We start from the raw sequence: 20,815 nt of genomic DNA, 5'->3' as shown, positions 1-20,815 counted from the left end.
TCACCCCAAAATACTTCCAAAACATAGTTAAGTATTAACCAACTGTGGCAGTAGGAATAATAATTAGAGGCATCTTCCACCGACTGACTTTTTTTCTTGCCCAGTTTTTCAGTGATCAGCTTAAAAAGTTGGAAGCAAATATTAATTTAATTGAGAGAACATATAGCAAGTCATTGCATTGCAATTATTTTGTTGCAGGCTCTAGGTTAAAAGCAAAGCCAAATTTGTGACAAATCCACTATACCAGTTACTGCAGTTACACAAATTTTAAACTGCTATGGACAGAGTAAGTGAAAACTGGTGAAGATAGTGTAAAAAAGTGAGCAAAGGGAGGAAAGAGAAAACCATGCCCCACACCGTTCATGTCTGCCACCCACCAAGAGGATTCTCATTAAAGAACAGGTTTTCTGAGCTATTCGCGTTTATGACAGACCCATCTGTTCCAGTGTATGATATTCATCCAACCTACTTGTAAAAGCATCCAATAGTAAGTCCATTGCTTCAAAAAATGGTGTCTTTCTGAGGATAAAGGGTCCCTATTGCGTCAGCACTGTTGTCTCATTTATTCCCAGCTGCTGCTCAAATTTAAGCTCTTAGAAATTTCACTTGCCACTAACCCCAAATTGGGGTCCTGCCAGCATGGTAGTCCCATTGCGGTTGAGCTTAACATTCACTGTCCTCCTCCCTTCTCCTGTCCTGTAGCACCTCTCCACTTTAAGAAGTAACTGCATCCGTCTGACCTACAGCATTTTCACCTACTCGGAGAGACTCATCTTGTTCTTGGATTGCTTCCACAAGGGGGAGATTCTTGGATCACAGCGTACGCCTCTGGTGTACAATGGTTCAACAGTCGGGCAGCAACAGACTGAGAGAGCTGGAGCTGGAGACTGGGCCGTGCCTCAAGCAGAGGAGGTTCCGGTGGGTGCTGGGCAATGCATTACCTGCAAAGAAGGAGAGTGGCCAAGAGATGGGTGGAAATGAAGAGAGGGGCATTCAAGGAAGTGAATGCTAGGCTCCCTTTGAGTCAAGTGACAGGAGGTGCTCAGGAGTCCTGAGCAGGGAGCCTGACCACACCTAGGCAGCTAAGGCAAAGCAAAACACTAATTCTCTAAAGCAACAGCTACAAAAAAAAAAAGTCTCCAAACATTGAACTGTGAGAAGATTTGGGCAAGAGACAGGGAAGACAGCGAAGGGCTCCTGCAAGCGTAGTGCCGTGAAGGACATAGCCCTCCCTTGCTAGCTGTGATCTAAGTTCTCCTGCTTCTTTCAAGACCCATCACAGGCACCTCTTCTGGTCATGTTGAGGCTCATCAATCAAGTGATAACTCCCTTTCCACACAGAAATTTGGCTTTGAGAAATTGCATTATCTCTGGGATGGAAAAGGAAAAAAACCCACAAACCCCAAAATACTACCCTATGTTTGGAGTGCCATATGGTGTACCTATTCAAGAGCTGGTAACAACCACTAAAGCTCACCTTTATCTTAAGATGTAACTTTTTTTTTCCCCTTATGAGTAGTTTGGTGCCTGTTACATAAGGATCTATATATATTTTAAGCAAAATTATTTAGGTCAGTTACGTCTCTTACGGCAAATGACGGCAGTGTTTCAGCCAGTGGTGGAGCTTTGCTTGTCAGTTGACCAAAAAAACCCAGAAGAAGGGCATGCAGAATCAACTCCAGAATCTAAGATTAGTGCATTTTATTTTTCCCTCTTGCCTTCCAGGTACTTCTGACGGGAGCGGGAGACAAGCAGAGAAATAGTTAGGTTTTCCCAAGCTGTCAGGGTGAGCCATCATTCACCTGTATTTGGGAGGGTGGAAAGGAAGCTGGAGAATATACTGATTAGAGAGCAGTTGGACACAAGCTATTGAAGCAAAACACCTGGATGCCATATAACCCTAGAGTAGCTTTATTATTTAATCTATAATTTAATAGTTGACCTATAAAATAATTACATTATACTTAAAGCATTTCTTCATTTTTTTTTCATTTATAAAACAAGAATTAAATACAGTTTTAACCATTACAAGCTCAACTCAGTTTTTACATAAACACAGCTCCTAGAAGGAGCTTTAAGCTGCAGCATATTCATATTGCAAACTGGTGAAAAACCCAGGCAGGGCATAGCTTAAAGGTAAAGATTCTTGCACATTTTTCTTAAGTGAATTTATTAGGGTGCTTTTCTCTCTCTGGTCCAAAACGTCTGACTTTCAGTTCATTCCTTTCAAGTGGAGACTGAGATCCCCAGAGTCTTAGTAGACTATATTGCCACCTTCCCCCCCTGCACCCCGCCCACACCCACACTCTCAAGACAACACTGAATTGTACCCATCCTGGGGCTGGCACAATGCCACAGGGCAGCAGCAACAGCCCCTAAAGCATTCCCTGTGGGAGGAGCCTCCCTGTGCACTTCCAACACACTGAAAGGTCACAGCAGAAAAGCGACGTCCGTTCATGTAACATGGTTGTCAGAGCCGACCAACCTCACCCTGCCCACGCCAGTCCCTGTAAACCGCTTGGTGAGCTCTTGTGGAGATCAGTCCTGAAAGCCTCTTAGGGAGGCCTGTGTCACATAAGGGAGACCCGTGGCTCTGGAGCCCCAGCTGGCAGCAGTGCTGAACATATTAACCCCTTGAAGTGGCTGCATGTGAAGAGGCTGGCGGGGAGGGGCTCCAGCAGCAGGCTGGTTTCACTCGCTGCAGATGCTGAACTGTGAGACATGCACAGGGCGTCGGCGTGTCATTTTTAATTTGTGAGCTTCAGACAACTGAGTGCGCACTGGCTTCGGTTTGGGGGAAGGGGCTGGTTTGAGACAGGATTTTAATGCAGCTGGGACTAATACAGATCAGAACTGTAACAAATGGGATATACAGGACATGTTAAACTCCATCAACTATATCAATAACAATGTAGTATGACTTAAAATGAACTGCAAGTGTTCACCAACACTTACTGAGCAGGTTTCACAAACTGAGTGGACCACCAATAGTGTAGCAATTACAGCTTACTCTTTACCCGCTCCCACAGCTGTGACCCATTCCAGCAGCACTGACTGAGGTGTTTGTCCTTTAACAGGGACACGTTAACATGGTTTCCAATCATGGGAGAGACACCACTCCCAAAACTTGGTGACACTTACGTAGCTTTCGTATTCAGTCCAGCAATGACCAAATTTTGTCCTTTGTGTGACAGTGCTTTTATACCTTTGGGGACACATCATTCCCTTACGTGTTCTCTCCCACTACCCTCCCACCCTCCCTGGTCTGAGCAGGCATAAATAGGTGGTCATAAATGAATGTCGTCCTTTTTGGAGTAAGAAACAAACACACATATCTAACATACAAAAACCTACCAAAAGCAGAGTAAAACCATGTCCATTTTAAGCCAGGCAGCTGACCTAGCAACCGAGTCTCTTAACATATTTTAATCGCTGGCATACTCTGCCACAAGAAAAATACACATGGCTAGGTCTATAATACTTTAAACAGCTGTTTACTATAGCTAGGTTACAAAATAAACAGTGCTGCAGAGGCCATGTGTTCAATATACTCTAACCACAACAGCATCAGAACCCAACCTCAGTCTGCTCTGTGGTCACCGTGGCTGACCCAGCGCCTCACCCTCTTCCCCTTGCTTCTGATCTGCCGTTCAGACAACAAGCCCAGAACCATTTGTCATTGCACAATTGAAGTCATCTTAAGGAGAGAAGCCTTGTCAGACAGTCTCACTTGCTTTTCACACATTACTCCTCGTTACTCTCCCTCATCTGTGTCCCCCAGTCCTGGGCAGCACCCCAGCACTTCCAAGTGAGAGAAGCAAGCTCCAGACCAAAGCATGGGGAAGGCATTCTCAACTTGTGGAGGGAACTGGAGTGTAGGGCAGAGGGCTTTACTCCACACAGTGGAAACATTTAATGCTGGATTCAGCCAACTGGTCACTTAGATGAGCAAACCCAACTTCTGGGAGCCTGCTCCACTCCAGAAGATTCAACTGCCAGATGATATTTAAAATACAATACAACTTTATGGTGAAGTGCCTAACACATCCCGTGAAAAAGCATTATTCCAGTAGGCAAGTGACAAGGAGACTTTCCTTGCTGGAGAGATGCCTCCTGAAAGAAAACAGAACACCAAAAAAAAAGGAAAAGAAGAAACAAACCAACAAAATGGACAGTCTGCTCAGTGGGAGAGGAGAGGCAGCAGTAAAGCTGATGGAGGCAACACCAAGCAGCAGCTACATGCCTGTTCTCACAGTTTGCCTGAGCCGTTTAGATTCACAGACATGCACCGGCACTGCTTGACCTTCTGAATTTTCTTGAGTCGGAACGGTGGGTCCAGCTCAGGGCACTCCAGCTGCACAGTCGAAGAGGTGACCTTGTGTGGCTTGCAGAAAGCACAGGACTGAAAGGACTCCTCCTCCTTTTTCACGTGCCGCGGGATGTAGAAGGAGTTGCACTGCCCGTAGCAGAAGCGGTTGATGATGGTGCGGCTGATGCAGCCCTCCTCGCTGACAGTCTGCCGCAGCGGCTGCGTCTTGCACCAGTCGCTCTTGAGGTACTTCCTCTCGGTGACCACGAGGGCCTCCTGGCTGGAGGCCAACACCTCCTTGTTCAGCTGCTGCCTCCGCTCCGAGTGGTTGCTGCTGCTGCCTTTGTATGGGGAGGGAATGGCACCTGCAGGCCGGTTTTTCCTGGCGTCCGTCACTCGAACCAGCGCTGCCATCAGAAGAACGGACAAGGCAAATTTCCAAATCATCCTGCAAGGGCAACACAAGACACTGTTAGGAGAGACGCATTTCCAAACCTCAGAATTGGAATGGAGTTGGTACTTCACGCATGCTTTTAGAAGAAGTGGAGATCTTATCATCTTTATAACCCCATCCCTTTTCCTAGATCAGCTCTATTCTAGGGTGATTGCTTATCATGAAGAGGCCAGGCTCTTTGGAAAGTCACACTGCTTCCCCTCACGCCTCCACAAACTCTCCAACTACTTGCTTTTTCCCCTCAGGGACACTAATGCTTTGATGACTGAAGTGGTGGTTTTACAGAAGCTTCAGCCAGAAACATTTCCTCCTTGTCTCTGAAATCCTGGGCCAAACAGCTGGGCAAACTCCTGGCTAGCAAAGGCTCAAGAGACTCCTGCCAAGATGGTGAGAGCTGATTTGGGGATAGCAGGGGAGAGGGGAAGGGAATACCAGGTTACACAAAGTGAACTCCCCTGTCTCTTCAGCCCCCGAGTCCAGGCCCGGCCTCATTCCACACAGAAGTAGCAAGGGGTGTCAAAAAGACTATTTTTATTATTTTAAATTGCTTCTGAAGTTTCTTAGGGCTTTTATGGCACTTACAGGCTTGTATTTGTTGTCTTTGTGTGAAGTCAAAACCTTGATGGATTTATTTTTGCAGTAAGAGGAAATGCTTAAACACAACTTTGAGGACTTCACAATTGAAGGCCTCTTGGGCAAATGGTTTAAGAAGGTTTGTAAACAGGAGAGGATTAAATATTTATTTTAGATGTTAAGGAATAAGTTAGAGCATAAGCTTGTTGATAAGTTGAAATAGTCTGCCAGACGGCAAAAATATTTTTTCCTATGGTTGTATATTATGTATTCTTGTTCTGTGGAGCATCTCTTACCAGCTCTTGTCCAATTTATTTTAGTAATGTGTCTCGATGTGCTTCCAGAGTATCAGAGTAGGTGTACTAAATTTCCTTATAAAGTCAATGCTCACTAGTGAACTGCTCATTTGACAGTTCATTTCATATCACTCTCCCACTCTCCCTGGGAAAGGAGAACAGAGGGTCTCTGCAGTGCCATAAGTGGGTACACAGAAGCTTCCCACTTGGAGACTAGAACACTTACAAAAAGTGCTCTGTTCACCCTTATTCTTAATGGATATTTTTATAATAGTGTACAAAAGACAGACTTATCCCTCTATTCCCAGTAAAGCTTCAAACCCTTCCAAGTAATGATTTTAATTTTTTTCCTTTAGAAAGATACCAAGGCAAAAAAAACTATCATCACACTGGCAATTATAATGCCTAACACTACAGACACTTCAGATGTTACCCAGGTACTCCCATCTCGAAATCATGTCATTTTCCAAACAATGAAAGCAAAAGATCAAAAAAGTGTTTGCAGTAAAGGTGCAAGAGAAGACAAGAATAGCAGTAACAAATGCTTCTCACCTAATAAAGCAGATCTAACATGTTTGACTTCTGTGGAGATGAAGAAAAAGAACTACTCTAACAGACTAGGTGAGATAACATCCCTTAAGGTTATTTTCTAAGTCTATTAGATCTCAGTGTCAGACTTGGACTAAGTTTCTAAGGGGATAAGTCTGAAGTGCTGAAGGAAACAAAAGTGCTAATCGTATAGCTGTAAACAGAGGGTGTTCTGATGCAGAGTTAAATTTCACCAGACTGTATGCTTGAAACAGAACCACCTTTAAATGGCAACCAGTATTTCTAAACCACAAAAAAGTTCATTCATCTGCAACCATGCCATCTCCCCACTGAACACTCACTGTAGCCATTGGTACTTTAAATCAGAGGCCTATTTTCACACTGCTTAGCATTCAGCTTGCAAGTCTAGAAGTTTTGTCCAGAGTCTTTAAATGAAGCAAGACTAGACTTGGCTTTGCTGGCAGGTGTTGTCGCCAAGTCCATTGGATGTCAACCCACACAGGCAGGCCAAAACCTAATCAGGTAATTAGTTTCAGTTGAATATAGTGTTCCATGCTTCCTTTCAAATTGTTCTCATGTTATTCTGCACTGATGGCTGCATTTCAGTAGTAGATAAAATAACTGATTCCCAGTGCTTTGTGTTTTTATATAGAAAGGGGAGGAAAAGAAACCAGATTTACAAACCTATATTTTCTAGAAAAAGACAGAGGTGAGCTCTCCACAAGATGCCTTATGCCACATTCGTCAGGCATACTCTTCCACTCTTTTGATACACAAGGACTATTGCCTCTCCAGTATCATCTCTCTGAACCTGGCATAGAAGAGGACAGCAAAGGTCAGAAGGAGAGACACACCCATTCCCCCACCCCTCCTCTTTTCTTGGGATGATCTTCACAAAGCTTTTTCCAACTTTCATGACTCTACAGTTCTATGAAACTCTGTGTTACCACGCCTGCCCTTTCTCTTCGTAAAATGCAACTTGAATGGACATGTTCCTTTTTGTATCAAGTGGTGGCCACATAGAAATCCGATGCAGGAATTCAGGAAAGCTGACAGAGAACTAACAACTCCAAGTCTACAATACAGAGAAATACTATAGCAGTATTCTAATTACTTAAATGGTTTTATGTAGCAATGGAGAGCCATTCAATAGAGTAAGTAGGATTTATTCAGTAAGTCTGTGTTTATAACTAATAAAGCATTATTAATCAAAGCCACTATTGTGTGGTTATAAACCAAACACTGCAATACATGTTAGCAAGTACTTCTACAGACAGGTAGGAACACACCACTTATTTCTGTCATTGATCCTTATCAAACTTGAATGTTAAAATATTTACATAATGGAATAATAATCTATTTTACACTAGCAGGTCAAATGTGCATTCTGTCAGATTGTGGAATTTCTAATCACAGTGCTACTCCTTACTAGCCTGCAAATCACCCCTTTCTAAGCCCTGGCACACAGATCCCCTATTCAAGCAAGTAAGGGTGCAAACAAGGTCACACGGTGCCAGCAACTTGCCAAGGACTACATATATTTTCAGTGCTCACATGCAAAGAGAAGAGAAACTTCAGGACCCTCAGAGAAAGAGAACATTTTGGCAAACTCAATTTGAATGCAAAGCAACCTGGTGAATGCTGTCTGTCTGCACACAGAGCAGGATGAGAAGAAACACAAAACGTATTGGAGAAGAATCTGGCTTTTGGCAAGGACAGGGCAGTTCTGCCCTACTTAGATGGAACAGAATGGAACAGCATGTGGCTGAGACCATGCAAGTGAGAACTGCCTCAAGAGACCAACGCCTGCCTCTACAGCTTGCACCAATACCAGCCTGGGCCCCCCATTCCTGCTACACTGGGGGTCCCCACAGCAGACCCAGTGGCAGCTCCTTTGTGACAGTTTTCAGCTTCTTCAAGCATTGTTGCCAGCTGCTGCCAGTCCCCTCCATGCCTTTTTTACAGTGTGTGAGCTGACAATAACTTAACCTTAGATGAGACACCCAACGAGGCCTGGCTGCATTTACATATCACATGGCAGGTTTTTTTCTCCCTGAGATAAGGAAATCAGCATCAAGTATGAGTTCATAAACTCATCAAATCCAACATGCTGGACCTGGGCTATCAGGCCCAGGAGTGTAAAAAAGCCTTGTCCATGGAAGCAAGAATGCCAAAATCCAGCTCTGTCATTCAGAGGTCAGGTCACTGTGGTAGGAGGGGAAGACCCAGGATCACTGTGTCTGCCCTTAGCTTTATTTCTTCTTTGTATCCAATTACTGTGTAACATAAAGTATCTACCAAGCCAGGCTACCTTTTGCATACCGACCTTCTGGCCCTATAACTCATGCATTCTTGAAAGTAATCCAGCTCCAGAGCAGGACAGGCAGTAATGTAACCCCCAAAATAGCTTAGTTTTGTGCTTAGGGAAGTCCTCTCTGAATTGAAGCATTGGATTTGATTTCAGAACTCAAACTCATAGTTTTCAGAGAAGTCCTGCAGTGAAGAAGTGAGTGCTATGGTGTGAAATGCAGGGCAGGAGGTAACACCAGTGTCCATCTGTGCTGAGTGACTGCGCTGATCGTTTCCTCTAGTTTTCAAAGTCATGACCAGTTTCTCAGCTCAGGATGCAGATTCTGACTGGGAATTCCTGTTTTGTAGATCAGCCTACTTCTGGGCTGCAAGTGGACAGAAAGAAAGAGGGATGTAACTGGAAGATCACTGTGATATTTTGTTAGCTGCTCAGGAAATCAGGAGGTGTGAGACCCATTTGTTTGCTGTAGCATGCACACCTATAAAACACTCAGCATTATCAGCATTCCTGGAAGCATTCAACTCTGATACAGGTATGACACAATCATCTCTTCACCAGGCCTGTCTGGAGGGAATTCAGAAGTAAAAGTCGCAGGCAATTTAAAACAAAACAAAACATAACAAAACAAAGGGAAAAAAAAAAACCAACCAAAAAAACCCAACCCACAATCACCAAAAAATCCAAACCTGCAAAACCTGTCTTACCATAGAACATAAGACTCTACCTATTCAGCTTAATCACAGTATGGATTCATGAAGAAGAAGATTTAGTACTATAAACCTATCATACACCCATCAAAACTACAGACTCAAGTACTGTAAGAACCAGTGGCTTGGAAGATGATAAATTCAGAGATTTTTCACTTTTTGAAAAATTTAAATTTAATTAACAGCTGAAGATCTTCCTTTGGACAAATATTTCTCTGTAACTACCAGCAAAAGGCAGGCATTACAGACTAGATTAAATCAGGTCCCATGACATAGTACTGTACATAGATGGCCACATTTGACCACCTGTATTGCTTGTTTGCAGCTTCCATCCTGCAAACTTCAGAGACATGAGAGCTCTCCTTAGGGATCACTTGAGCATGGCTGAGTATGGGAAGCCCTGTTACCAAAATAGTTTCAAGTCCCCACTTACTTTCATAGTAGACCTAGTCAGAAAAAGAATCTGTATAAACCAGTCATATGTATAATAATGCAAGAACACGATGTACATGGTTAGTTCTCACATTTAAGATGGGACACAAGAAGTGTTCCTTGAAGACAAGCCAGGCAAAAGCTTTTCAAATAATTAAAACTTGGCTTTAGCAACAGATGTGGAAAGCCAGGAAATATCCAATACTTTACCAGGAAGCCAAAAATGCTATTTATTTAATTTATTAATAGTTAGGCATGATTCTAATGGTACAATGTTCTCATAAAGGCTACAATAAAGACTAATCAGGCATCTTTGTGCAAGGGAGGTATTTGGTGCTAACTTTTCTCTTTTAACTATCCTTTGGAAACTATTTCTCCCATGTCTCAACAACATCAGCAATAACTGAACACTGTACTGTATCTCCTGTTGCAGAGACATGGGCGTCTTATTAAATTGTTGCATCATTAATAGATTCCCATTATTAAATTGCCAAGACTGAGGCCAGCCACAACAACAAAACATGCAGGAGGCATCAAACTTTAAAAAACAGTAGAAACACAGTACTGCAGCTAGGATTCAGCTATTCAGGTTTGCATTACAGCAGTAGTTACCATGTCCTAGGAGTACTAAGCATCACTTTTCAAAACCACTGCACAAAACACAAAAGGCAGTAATTATTTAAATAAGAATAATTAATGCCATTACAGAAATTTACACGCAGAAATTTTTCCATTCTTGCCCTCTAAGAACCTTCTATAGCAATCTGAAAGAAAGCTATTTAGCTGCATCACAGCCCTAATAGTAGATGGTTGGGGCAGAAAACATTTCTTTCAGGCTTAATAAATTCCTAGTACCCTCACTGGCTCGCTTGGATGGAGATCCTTCCTTCTCTCCATCCTTCTCTCTCCCTTCCACCAGGGAGATCCATCCTCTTTTTTTGCACCAACACCTCTCCCTCAGAGAGTCAAGACTGCCTACAGGGATCATCACGAAGCTTTGAAGGAACCAGGAAAGGTTTTCCTGCAGTCTGGATGTCTCAGGAGCCACACTCTATTGTGCAGGCTCTTGCTTTGTTTTTTGAAAGGGTGAGATGAAGTTAGGTTTCAACAATGCCAGCCTGCATTCCTCAGAATAGGACAGCATTTCCCCAATAATGCCAGAACTTAGAAGTTCTCCTTGCCAAGACAGATCCTGAATTTATTCTCCTTGTCAAGACAAATCCTGAATGAATTTAAAATATTGAAACACAAAGTAAATCATCAATGAAATGGATGTAGAACAAAGATACTGGTGGAGACAGTCTATGCTAGTTGGAAGGATGTTGCATTATACTAATTCACTCTCACTGAAATGATTTTCTACTATCAAGAGCTTTATCTTGAATTTTCCCTTAAAAGGCTGGGAGTTTAGAAGAATTCTTCATCCATGCACAAAAATATAAGAGGAACCAACAACTCAGCCAATTATTCCTGTCTTTCAGCAATGTGTTATGTGTTATTTTTAGGACAGGAGGAATAATGAAGAAATCTTGGAGGTAAACTAACCAGCTTGAATGCTGGGTTTTTCCTTCTCATCTTGTCCTCTCTTTCTTATCCGCCTTTACTGCCAATAGAAATCCGTGTTTATAACCACTGAACTATTCTTTCTTTCAGGAACTTCAGACAAGCTTATTTGAAACCTGTTTAAATGCAGCTGGTCACTTCATCAGTGTTAAAGGATCACACTACTCCAGCAGTTCTTCTTTGCACTGTCATCCTGCCACGAAGTATATTGACCTAAATATTGTATGACTGATCTATATTATCAGGCTTTTCATAGGCTGAATCTTTCTTATCTTGCATAGCTTTTAAACCTGTGGTTAATTTTTTTTTAAAGTAGTACTAGTACTGGGGGAATAAAGAGAAGTTTCTCATTTTTTAAAGCCAGGACCATGATTGTGAGAAAAGTCACTGAAGAACCTGGTTGTAAACTACAGCTCCAGAAGACTGGAGAGAGGAGAAGGAAAATATTGATGAAGTCAGCCCTGGTATTTTGACATACTTTTATCATTAGGGAGATGGAAGTAGCGTTAGGCCACTTGGAATGAATTTAGAGAGGTTGTCAGAGAAGTAGAAATGAGACAAGGAAGGTTGAGGCAATCTGGAATTCAATCTAGCCAAGTATGTCAGTAAGAACAAGAAGGGCTTCTTCAAATATATCTATAGCTAAAGAAAAACTAAGGATAATGTGGATGCATTACTAAATGGTGTGCGGACGCTGGTAACAGAGGATACAGAGTTACTGAAGATCTTTGCATTGGTCTGACACAATCATCTCTTAGGACTGTCTGACCCAGGAGACCAGGACGAAGGAATGTTGAAAGGAAGGAGGATTGAGTTAGAGAACACCTAAGCAAATCTGACATCCACAAGTCTATAGGCCTTGACAGGCTGCGTCCATGAGTGCTGAAAGAACTGGTGGACACCAATAGTGAGGCTGCTCATGATCATCTTTGAAAGGCCGTAGCAGGCAGTAGAGGTGCCTGAGGACTGGAAGAAAGCAAATGTCACCCCAGTCTTCAAAAAGTGCAAGAACAACCCAGGGTGAGGCCCGTCAGCCTCACCTCAACCCTGAGAAAAGTGATGGATTGCCTCATTCTGGAGTCCATCTCTAGCCCCATGGATGACAAGAAGGTGATCAGGAGCAGTCTGCATGGATTCACAAAAAATAAATCATGCTTGACCAACCTAATTGCCTTCTAGTGTGAAACAACTACCCGTATAGATGAGGGAAGAGCAGAGGATATTGTCTACCTCAATTTCAGCTAGGCTTTCAACACTGTCTCTCCCAGCATCTTCACAGGCAAAGTCAGGAAGCGTGGACTGGATGAGTGGACAGAGAGGTGGATTCAGAACTGGCTGAATGGCAGATCCCAGAGGATCGTACCCAGTGCACATGGTCAAGTTGGAGGCCTGTCACTTGTGGTGTCCCCCGAGGTTCAGTGCTGGGCCCAGTGTTGCTCACCTTGTTCATCAATGACTCAGATGAAGGGGTAGATGCCTCCTCAGCAGGTTCACTGACAACACGAAGCAGGGAGGAGGGGCCAATACCCCAGAGGGGCTGTGCAGCCCTTCAGAATGACCTTGACAGGTTGGAGAGATGGGCAGAGAAGAACTGGCTGAAATTCAACAAAGGCATGTGCAGGGTCCTGCACCTGGGGAGGAATAACCCCTGCACCAGCACTCCCCAGGCTGCAGGCTGAGCTGCTGGAAAGCAGCTCTGTGGAGAAGGACCTGGGGATCCTGGTGGACAAGAAGCTGTCCAAGAGCCAGCAGTGCTCTCATGGCCAAGAAGGACTGGGATGCGTTAGGAAGAGCATTCCCAGCAGGTCAAGGGAGCTGATCCTGCCCCTCTACTCAGCCCTGGTGAGGTCACATCTGGAGTGCTGTGTGCAGTCCTGGGCTCCTCAGTACAACAAAGATGATTAAGGGACTGGAGGATCTCTCTTATGAGGAAAGGCTGAGGGAGCTGGGCCTGTTCAGCCTCGAGAAGTGACAACTGAGAAGGGACCCCATCAATGCCTGAAAGATTCAGAAGGGAGGGTGCCAAGAGGATGAATTCAGGCTCTTCTCAGTGGTACCAAGCAATAGAACAAGAGGCAACAGACAGAAATTGATGCATGGCAAGTTTCATCTGAATATGAAGAACAACTTCATCATTGTGTGGATGACCGTGCAGTGGAACAGACTGCCCAGAGAGGTGGTGGAGTCTCCCTGACCAGATATATTAAAGAATTGTCTGGATGCAATTCTGTGCAATGTGCTCTAACATGACCCTGCTTGAACAGGAAGGTTGGACCAGATGCCCCACTGTGGTTCCTTCTAACCTTACTCATCCTCTGTGATTATGTCCGTGATATGTAACAGTGCTTCCCAAAAAACACACACAATAGTGCAGGAAACAATGCTGCAAGTTTTGTTGGTTTGGGTTCTTTTTAAGGCTAAATGTCAGGTAATACAGTGAAGGAAGACACTATCAAGTTCATATAACCCTGTATTTATCAGTAGCCAAGATTTTGATTCAACAATTGTGTCAGCATTTATGATTTTAAAACAGGAAAAGTGAAATAAAGAGAAGGAACAAAAGCTGCAAGAAATGTAACTCTGGTAATGCAGTAATGCCTTTTTTAGGGGATAAGGAATACACATAACTCTGATTGAATACTAGCAGGTAACTGGACAAAGGGGTTTTTTGTATCATTATGATTAAAAGTCCTAAATTTTGTTGCTATTTCAGTTTGAGGAACTTGTGGTTTTAGAACCAGCCACAGACAAATGTCTGCCTGGTGAGCACATGTGAACTGTCCCAAGCAGAGTGAGATGTCCTACTCAGAAGTGTCTGGGTAGTCATCAGTACTGGCAGCATATGCAACACTGGGGAAAAAAGGGGGAGTGGAAGGAGGAAAAAACCCACAAAATAAAACCAGATTTCTGCTAGCTGTCCATGAGGCTGATTTTCTTTCTCACAACCTGGTTTTGAAGAATGCTACAGTCAGGGGGTGGAAGGAATGGAAACAAGAAGAAGAGCTTTTTTGGGAAAGGACTGATAATTCTATGAATCTAAAAAATATCTCTCTGCAAGAGTGAACTAAGTTGAAAAGATACTTGGTCAGTGTTTCTCAGCTTTTCAGCACAAAAGCCCCGAAGAGTCAAGTCAGTTCTGTTTGCATATGAACTTTTTGTCCAGCAAGTAAAAACAGCCTACATTTAACTTTATTCTTCTGTGTTGAACGCAGCTGTTACACTCCCATTTGGCAGCATTTCATTCAGGAGAAAACAGCAGACTTCTGCCCTTGGGAAACTAAAAACTAAATCTGAAGGGAAGCGGTGACTTGAGCAAATATCTTCATTTGTGACCATCCCTCAGCCTGTTGGAAAGGAGGACAGTCAACACAAGAATGGGGAAAGTTCAGCATTTAAATACAATAGCTCATTTCGTTGCTTCCTCACTGGAGAATCGATGCTACAAAAGATGATTTTGCAATGAACCATCTCCATTATATTTTTGTTGTTTGCATTACAACAGAACACAGAAACCTCGTCCAAGACCAATGCCTAAGTGACACAACTTTAAATGTTTGTAGACTGACTTGGTGACCAACATATGGCTCAGAACTGAGCTCAGAGGGGAAGTGAGTTACTGGAGGTCAGAAATTAACTGAGAATGGACTGTTTCCAGCATCTTTCAATTGCACTGCATGGCACCAATACTCTTCTTTTTGCAAAGAAATACAGATTTGTTGCCCTCAGGCAAGCTTCTCTTTAAGAACATTATACTCTTGTAAATAAAAATATAGTTTCCCTGAGTTTTGATAGAACAGGCATGGAGTTAGGAGCTTCATTTCTTTGTAGCTTCAAACAACACACTACTTCTAGAATGCACAGCTCATTTTCTAGTCCACAATAAAGGAGATGACCATTGATCTTCAATATATGTTCCTTATTGTACTTGCACCATTCTAAGAAGAGGGCATTTGAATGAGTTTTGTTCTAGGAGAAAACTGAGCTCTCTAAAGCACCATAAAAGTGCTCAAAAGAAGTGCTTGCTTCTCTTAATGATGAGAAAAATGCAAGTACTTCTAAAAATCAACAGGTGGCATGTAATCTTGTATATAATAAACACTAGATTAACCAGCAGAGAAGTAACATTTAAGTTTTCCAGATTTTCTGGTAGATTCTGATAGTTTTATCCTCTGAGGCTCTCTATCAAGATGCTATCCTCAGGTACGACACTGTGACTCTGAAGTGGTCATGTTCCTGTTTGAAAAATCTAAAATGTTACTGATGGTCTAGTCTTTATATTATGAATTTCTGTAAGCCATTATCTTATTTATAGAGTTGAAACACAGATGGTTCAAATAAGGATTGCTCTTATCACAATATCCCACAGGCTAATCTTTCTATCAGGTAGTATGCAAATTCCCATACAAACAAAATTTCAGCTATATATATCACTACTTTCCAACATGTCACTTACAGGAACCATTCCAGCTGTATTTTCATACAGTTGTCTTAAAAATGGCATAGATTTATTGCTTCGAGCGTTTTTCATTCACATTCATCTCTGCTCCAATTTGCCTGACAAAGCATCAGTCCTCCTGACTATAACTTGCAGCAGTTCTGGGGACAGAGTGCAGAAGATCTATGCTAACAAGCAAATAAAACAAATATTGACCCCATTCAGCCTGTTAGCTGCAACCAGGTCTATGCCACGCAAACACATAACTAAGTGCCTTACCAGAATTATTAGTTTCACAGAAAAGCCCTTTTTCTCCTCAGTGAGGCTAAATCTAGGGAATCCTCTCATCCTATCTTGCCTTTCCTACAGTTTATAAGCAACACATCTGACACTTCCTCACAATGAATTTTTTTCCTCTGCCAAATTTCAAATGAGTTGGACAGCATGGCAGGTTTGAAACTTCTACTGCATTATACTAAGTGTGTTTTGTCCTAGGGTACACAGGGAGGCATGAAAAATATTTCAGGGAAGGGGATGGGGGGGAACAAGTCAATGGTATCACAATTTAGAACACGAGGATGTTCGGGGGCTACTGTGGTGGACTGGCACACTGAACACACCCACAGAAAATCAGAGTTCATGAGCTCTAGTGTTCACATGTAACACAAGATACCTTGAAACAGCAGTGGGTCACCTCAAAGTTTTTAATACATTCTCTCAGCCAGGGTGTAAGCTGGCCCAACAGCGTAAAGCTTGTTTGCACTCTGTGTTGATGGAAGCCACGCCATGCATGGTATTATCCTTGGGTTGATCCTGTACTATTTTGTAACCCCTTTTGTTCAAAAACTTACTTGGAGAATTACCAGATGTTTTCTTCTTTCCCTAAGAGCACCAGCCTTCTGCTTACTTTTGCAGTAACTTTTTGTGGGTTAACCAATGGCCCATCACAATCCCTGTTTAATTAGTTTTGTTTCAAATGTTTAACTCAGCTGTGGGCTTTGCTTTGAAAGGAACCCTGTTCACTCAGGGTGTCTACAAGAAAAACTTGATGAATTTAACTGAAATGCAATTCAAATGCAAAAGAGCTGAAAAGTGCAGCAACCATGTGCTCTGATGAGGTTTTTCCTGTGTTTTTGCAAGCCTATAAACACAGATAACATTTGGAGTTCAAAACCTTCAGAGTTACATGGCTTCTTGGCTACCCTAGTCCATGCATCAGTTGATGCCTTGATGCAAACTCTTCAGTTTGGAAATATTTTGACCCTTGTTTTTAAGTTGTTTTCTAATACAAAAAAAAGAAATTTTATTTCGCTACATGTCTATTGATATTTCCAAACTGACAGTAACCCTTTTGACTGTCAGCTGTCAAATGGACCAAAATAAATCATAGCAGCTCAACAGCTGTCAAAAGTAAAGAACTTCTGAGATGCTATGAAGTCAGAAATACAAATAAAATTTTAATTATATATACACTATCAACATAACATGCTAAATACCTATACACTTCAAAATAACTTTCTAGAAATATCAGGAAACCTACAGCACACAGAATGAATGGGCAAACTGCCATTTTTGCACTGTTAACTGGCAGTGTGTGTCACAACTAAAAGTAAATAAAAGACAAATTTTCAGTTAAAATGCTGCAGGATGATATGTAGGAAATTTAACATCCAAATACTGGAAATTTACTCCATCCCTCCCACTTCACACTGCTGGTAACACGTGGCTGTCCCACATCTATGTTCTTGTGGCTTTGATTCATGCTCAGATCAGTGATTCTCCCTCTGTCATTACACACAGAATGTAAATATTTGCTCTGTCTGTATTCTGGTTTACAGACTTGACCCACTATTGAATATGAAGGCTGTAATTCAATCATAAAAGGATCTGTTGCCATGTGTAAACCAGGACTTTATGTTTTATGACTTAGGCTTTGCAGAGCAGCCGTCTTCCTACTCACCTCCCCCTCTCCTTGCCCATGACTGAATTATAGTTCTGTCTCTAATTGAAGCCTAGTATTACTCTATTTCTCTTCTGCTGAGAGAAAGACCAGAGCTATTATTCTGAATACACAGCAAGCCACAGGAGCCTGGATGAGGTACTCTAATGACAGGTCCTCCTCCACAGCACATTTGCAGTCTTTCTGCTAATTAATTTGATTTCCTTTGTCTAGACTAACATAATACAGCAAGTTATGCTCATTTAAAGGGAGATCGTTAGCCTCTGAGTTCACTCCAAATGAGGAAGAAAGAAAAGTCAATAGACTGGAATCTGGGGGAGACTGACTGACTTTGTCCTTGACTACACCATTGCTTATGTTTTCACTTGACCAAGACTTTGTGTCCAGGAGAACCCGAGACAGCACTATCATCAGAAGAGAGACTATAATCAAAATCAGATATCGTTGGTATGTGCATGGCAAGGCAGTGGCAGATACACAGAAAGGTTCTGTCTATGATGGACTGCAGTCAGCAGCTTTCTTCCTGGCAATCACTTGGCATTTGCTGTTCACAGCTCCTGACATCCTCAGAGGGCTGAACAAACATGTAATTAAAAACACACACAAGCTGATTTCTTCAGACTCCCTACACAGAACAGTAGTGTGCCACTGGACTAGAAAACCAGAGGCAAAACTAGTAATGGAGTTAATGAAGTAAATCCTCACTATTTGGAAGGCAAGACGTACACTCACCAGTTTTGACAATGACTGAAATTTAGAAGCTGGATGAAGTCTCAGAACTGTCAGTCAAACACAGAACTTGGGAAATGGAGCGATGCATGATAAACAGATGAACAGAGCTGGATTTGAAAGTTCAGCCTTCTGAGTCATCTGGGCAGATCCAGTTTTAAAACCCAGCAAGAAAAGTGACAAGAAATCAGCCATCATACAGGTGCCCTGTGGGGTGGAATGAGTTCAAGCACTTTTTAATAATGGCAGGGAAGATCTTCCCCTATGACAAAAGAGGAAAGGAGAAAGCTGGCAGGGGCAATCACCAACCCCTTCTGCTTGCACATCCACAGAAAAGTGCCAGAGCTCCCCTTCTGTAGACAGTTTCAGGACCACTTCTATCCTTGTAACCTCAGCTGCATTTATAATTTTGCAGCATCAGAGTGGAAGGATTCCAACTTGATGACTTCCTGGCTGAGGGGTTATTTTTTTGGCCCTTAGTAACTGGGGACCTTCTTTACTCAAACACAAGCAGAAGATAAACTGCACCTGGAGGCTCTTTATTAACTTATTCTGACCTTGTTTTTTTTACAGTGTTTGGCCACAAGCCATTCAAACTGTGTCACCGAAGTTAAGGTTTGAGTGTTTTTCCATTACTGACGCTTTCAAGCTTGGTAGAAGTAGGCAGTAAGTAAAAGGAAATCTAAAGATTCTTCTCTTTGGCTCTTTCAGAAAGCTAATCTCAGAAAGGTCAGGAAAGTATCTTGGAAAGAGCCAACATCTTGCTATAAATTTCAGTGTGAGATTGCAAACTCCATTTCTCTTCCAAGTCTATTCAAGGACTCTTCCCCAGATCTACCTCAGGCAGCTCCTCCTTGGATCTAGAGAAGAGAGATGACACTTCTGGTAATCTTGGGTGACCTCATGTTACTACACAGAAGGACAAAGATACAAGACCCCACTGCATGCCAGTGCTTAATTGGATTCAGAGGAATGAATGGTCCAAGTGAAGTGGTAAAGAGCTTCCCTTCTGACATGACTACAATGGAAGATCCTGGCTAACATGTGACCAGTAAATGCAAAACTGATTGGGAAGAGGGGGAACAAGTGATCAGGAAGATTGCCTGTTCACGGTTTGCTTTGGTTTCTTTTCTCTTATTACAAAGTAGTCAGAGAACATAAGCATTACAGTTTAGACCATTTTACTAATCCTAACCACTTAGTGCTGGTTCAAGCAATCATGTATATCGTACTGAAGCAGCAAGGGAGTTTGATCAGATGAAGGTTTTGTTCAAACAGATCAAAGTACTTGTAACGGCTCAGCAACCAAATGCCATCTGTGCCACTACCTAAGTCTCACTGTAGCTGATTATAGCCACATAAGGATCATCCCAAAGAAAATGCTCTGATCCATAGGTTTGTTCTGGTTCCTAATGAGTGATCACACACACAGCTCATATATTCATTTATGAATGATTTAGACCAAAAGTACAAAAACCATTACGTACGCATGAACTAGACTCTTCTAATTTTTTTTTCCTATGTCTTGGCTAAACACGAGACTTTTTAAAGAAGATATGTGTAATATGGAATTAGGAGGACAGGAATCTAAAATAAGGAATGAGGGAAAATATATTTTGACACTGAGAAATAGACATATTGAAAGCCTCATCTCGATACTGGAGGAAATATTAACATTGGCCTCTGTCTCCACTTAAAATCAGCTAAATTATTAGATTCTGAATTTTCCCTTATTTTTCTTTTCAAAAAGGAGGTGAAGTGAGCAAAAACTGGTTTTAAGATACTTTCAATGTGAAATTAATAAATCCTCAAAAGCCAAGAAGCCATTTCAGAGAGTTAAGATGAAACATGTTTTTGTCTCAGTAACGGGAAAGTCCTAAAATGCATTTCAATTCGAACTAGGGCCTTCAGGTGCTTTCAGTCCGAAAATGTCTGTATCTCTTCCTTTGAAAAAGCATTTTTGAAAAAAAGTTTTGATCAATACTTCTGAAAACTTTTATTCCCACTGTGTGAAGAGACAAAAAAAAGTTTCAACTGAACTTACCACAATTGCTGTAGTATGATGGTCCTCAATGGGTCAGTGATAACCACAGCCCCATGGGACTTTCTACGCTTGTATTTTGAAAGGAGGCTCAGTAAAGAATTTGGCTTAGGAAAGCAAGACTATGCTTCCTCTCTTCCCTTACTTAATTTCAGAACAACAGCTTTTGCTTTTAGTTATTATTTCAGCTTCCATAATTTTTCTCCAGCACAAAATTACAGAGAAGCTTCATACATACCAGATCAGTGATTTGGGCAGTGTAAGAACATGGTGAATGTCAGAGCAACAGAACAGTAATTAGGAAAACACAATAAAAAATGCACCTAGCAAAGGTCAAGCTAAAAGCAGCTCACCTGTCTGAAAATCTGTTAATTTGCCAAAACCCCTTCTTCTTAGAGGATCCTAAGAAGCTCTTAATTAGCACAAAAACTGGAGAGTACTAATTGCTAGTTGGCA

At 42.1% G+C, this 20,815-nt stretch overlaps 1 protein-coding gene across 2 annotated transcripts in view; it reads right to left on the bottom strand.

Annotated features, from left to right (window-relative positions):
* Positions 1 to 1,895: 1,895 nt before the first annotated feature.
* GREM2 (gremlin 2, DAN family BMP antagonist) overlaps positions 1,896 to 20,815 on the bottom strand; it is a 41,641-nt gene continuing 22,721 nt past the window's right edge. The window contains exons 2-3 of one of the 2 annotated variants that reach the window (XM_042014407.1): positions 6,866 to 6,992; positions 1,896 to 4,757 (exon numbers count right to left, since the gene is read on the bottom strand). In XM_042014407.1, coding sequence (XP_041870341.1) covers positions 4,250 to 4,757; positions 6,866 to 6,933 — 576 coding nt within the window. In that variant the 5' untranslated portion in view covers positions 6,934 to 6,992 and the 3' untranslated portion in view covers positions 1,896 to 4,249. The remainder of the gene's footprint in view (positions 4,758 to 6,865; positions 6,993 to 20,815) is intronic. The other variant, XM_042014408.1, reaches the window with a different exon arrangement.

The sequence above is a fragment of the Corvus kubaryi genome, unplaced genomic scaffold, assembly GCF_017639235.1.
Source record: "Corvus kubaryi isolate FWS band 111438036 unplaced genomic scaffold, C.kubaryi_AGA036_p1.0 split1-73, whole genome shotgun sequence".
Lineage (NCBI taxonomy): Eukaryota > Metazoa > Chordata > Aves > Passeriformes > Corvidae > Corvus > Corvus kubaryi.
Note: the sequence above shows the minus strand (reverse complement) of the source record. Positions and strands in the feature narration are given on the sequence as shown.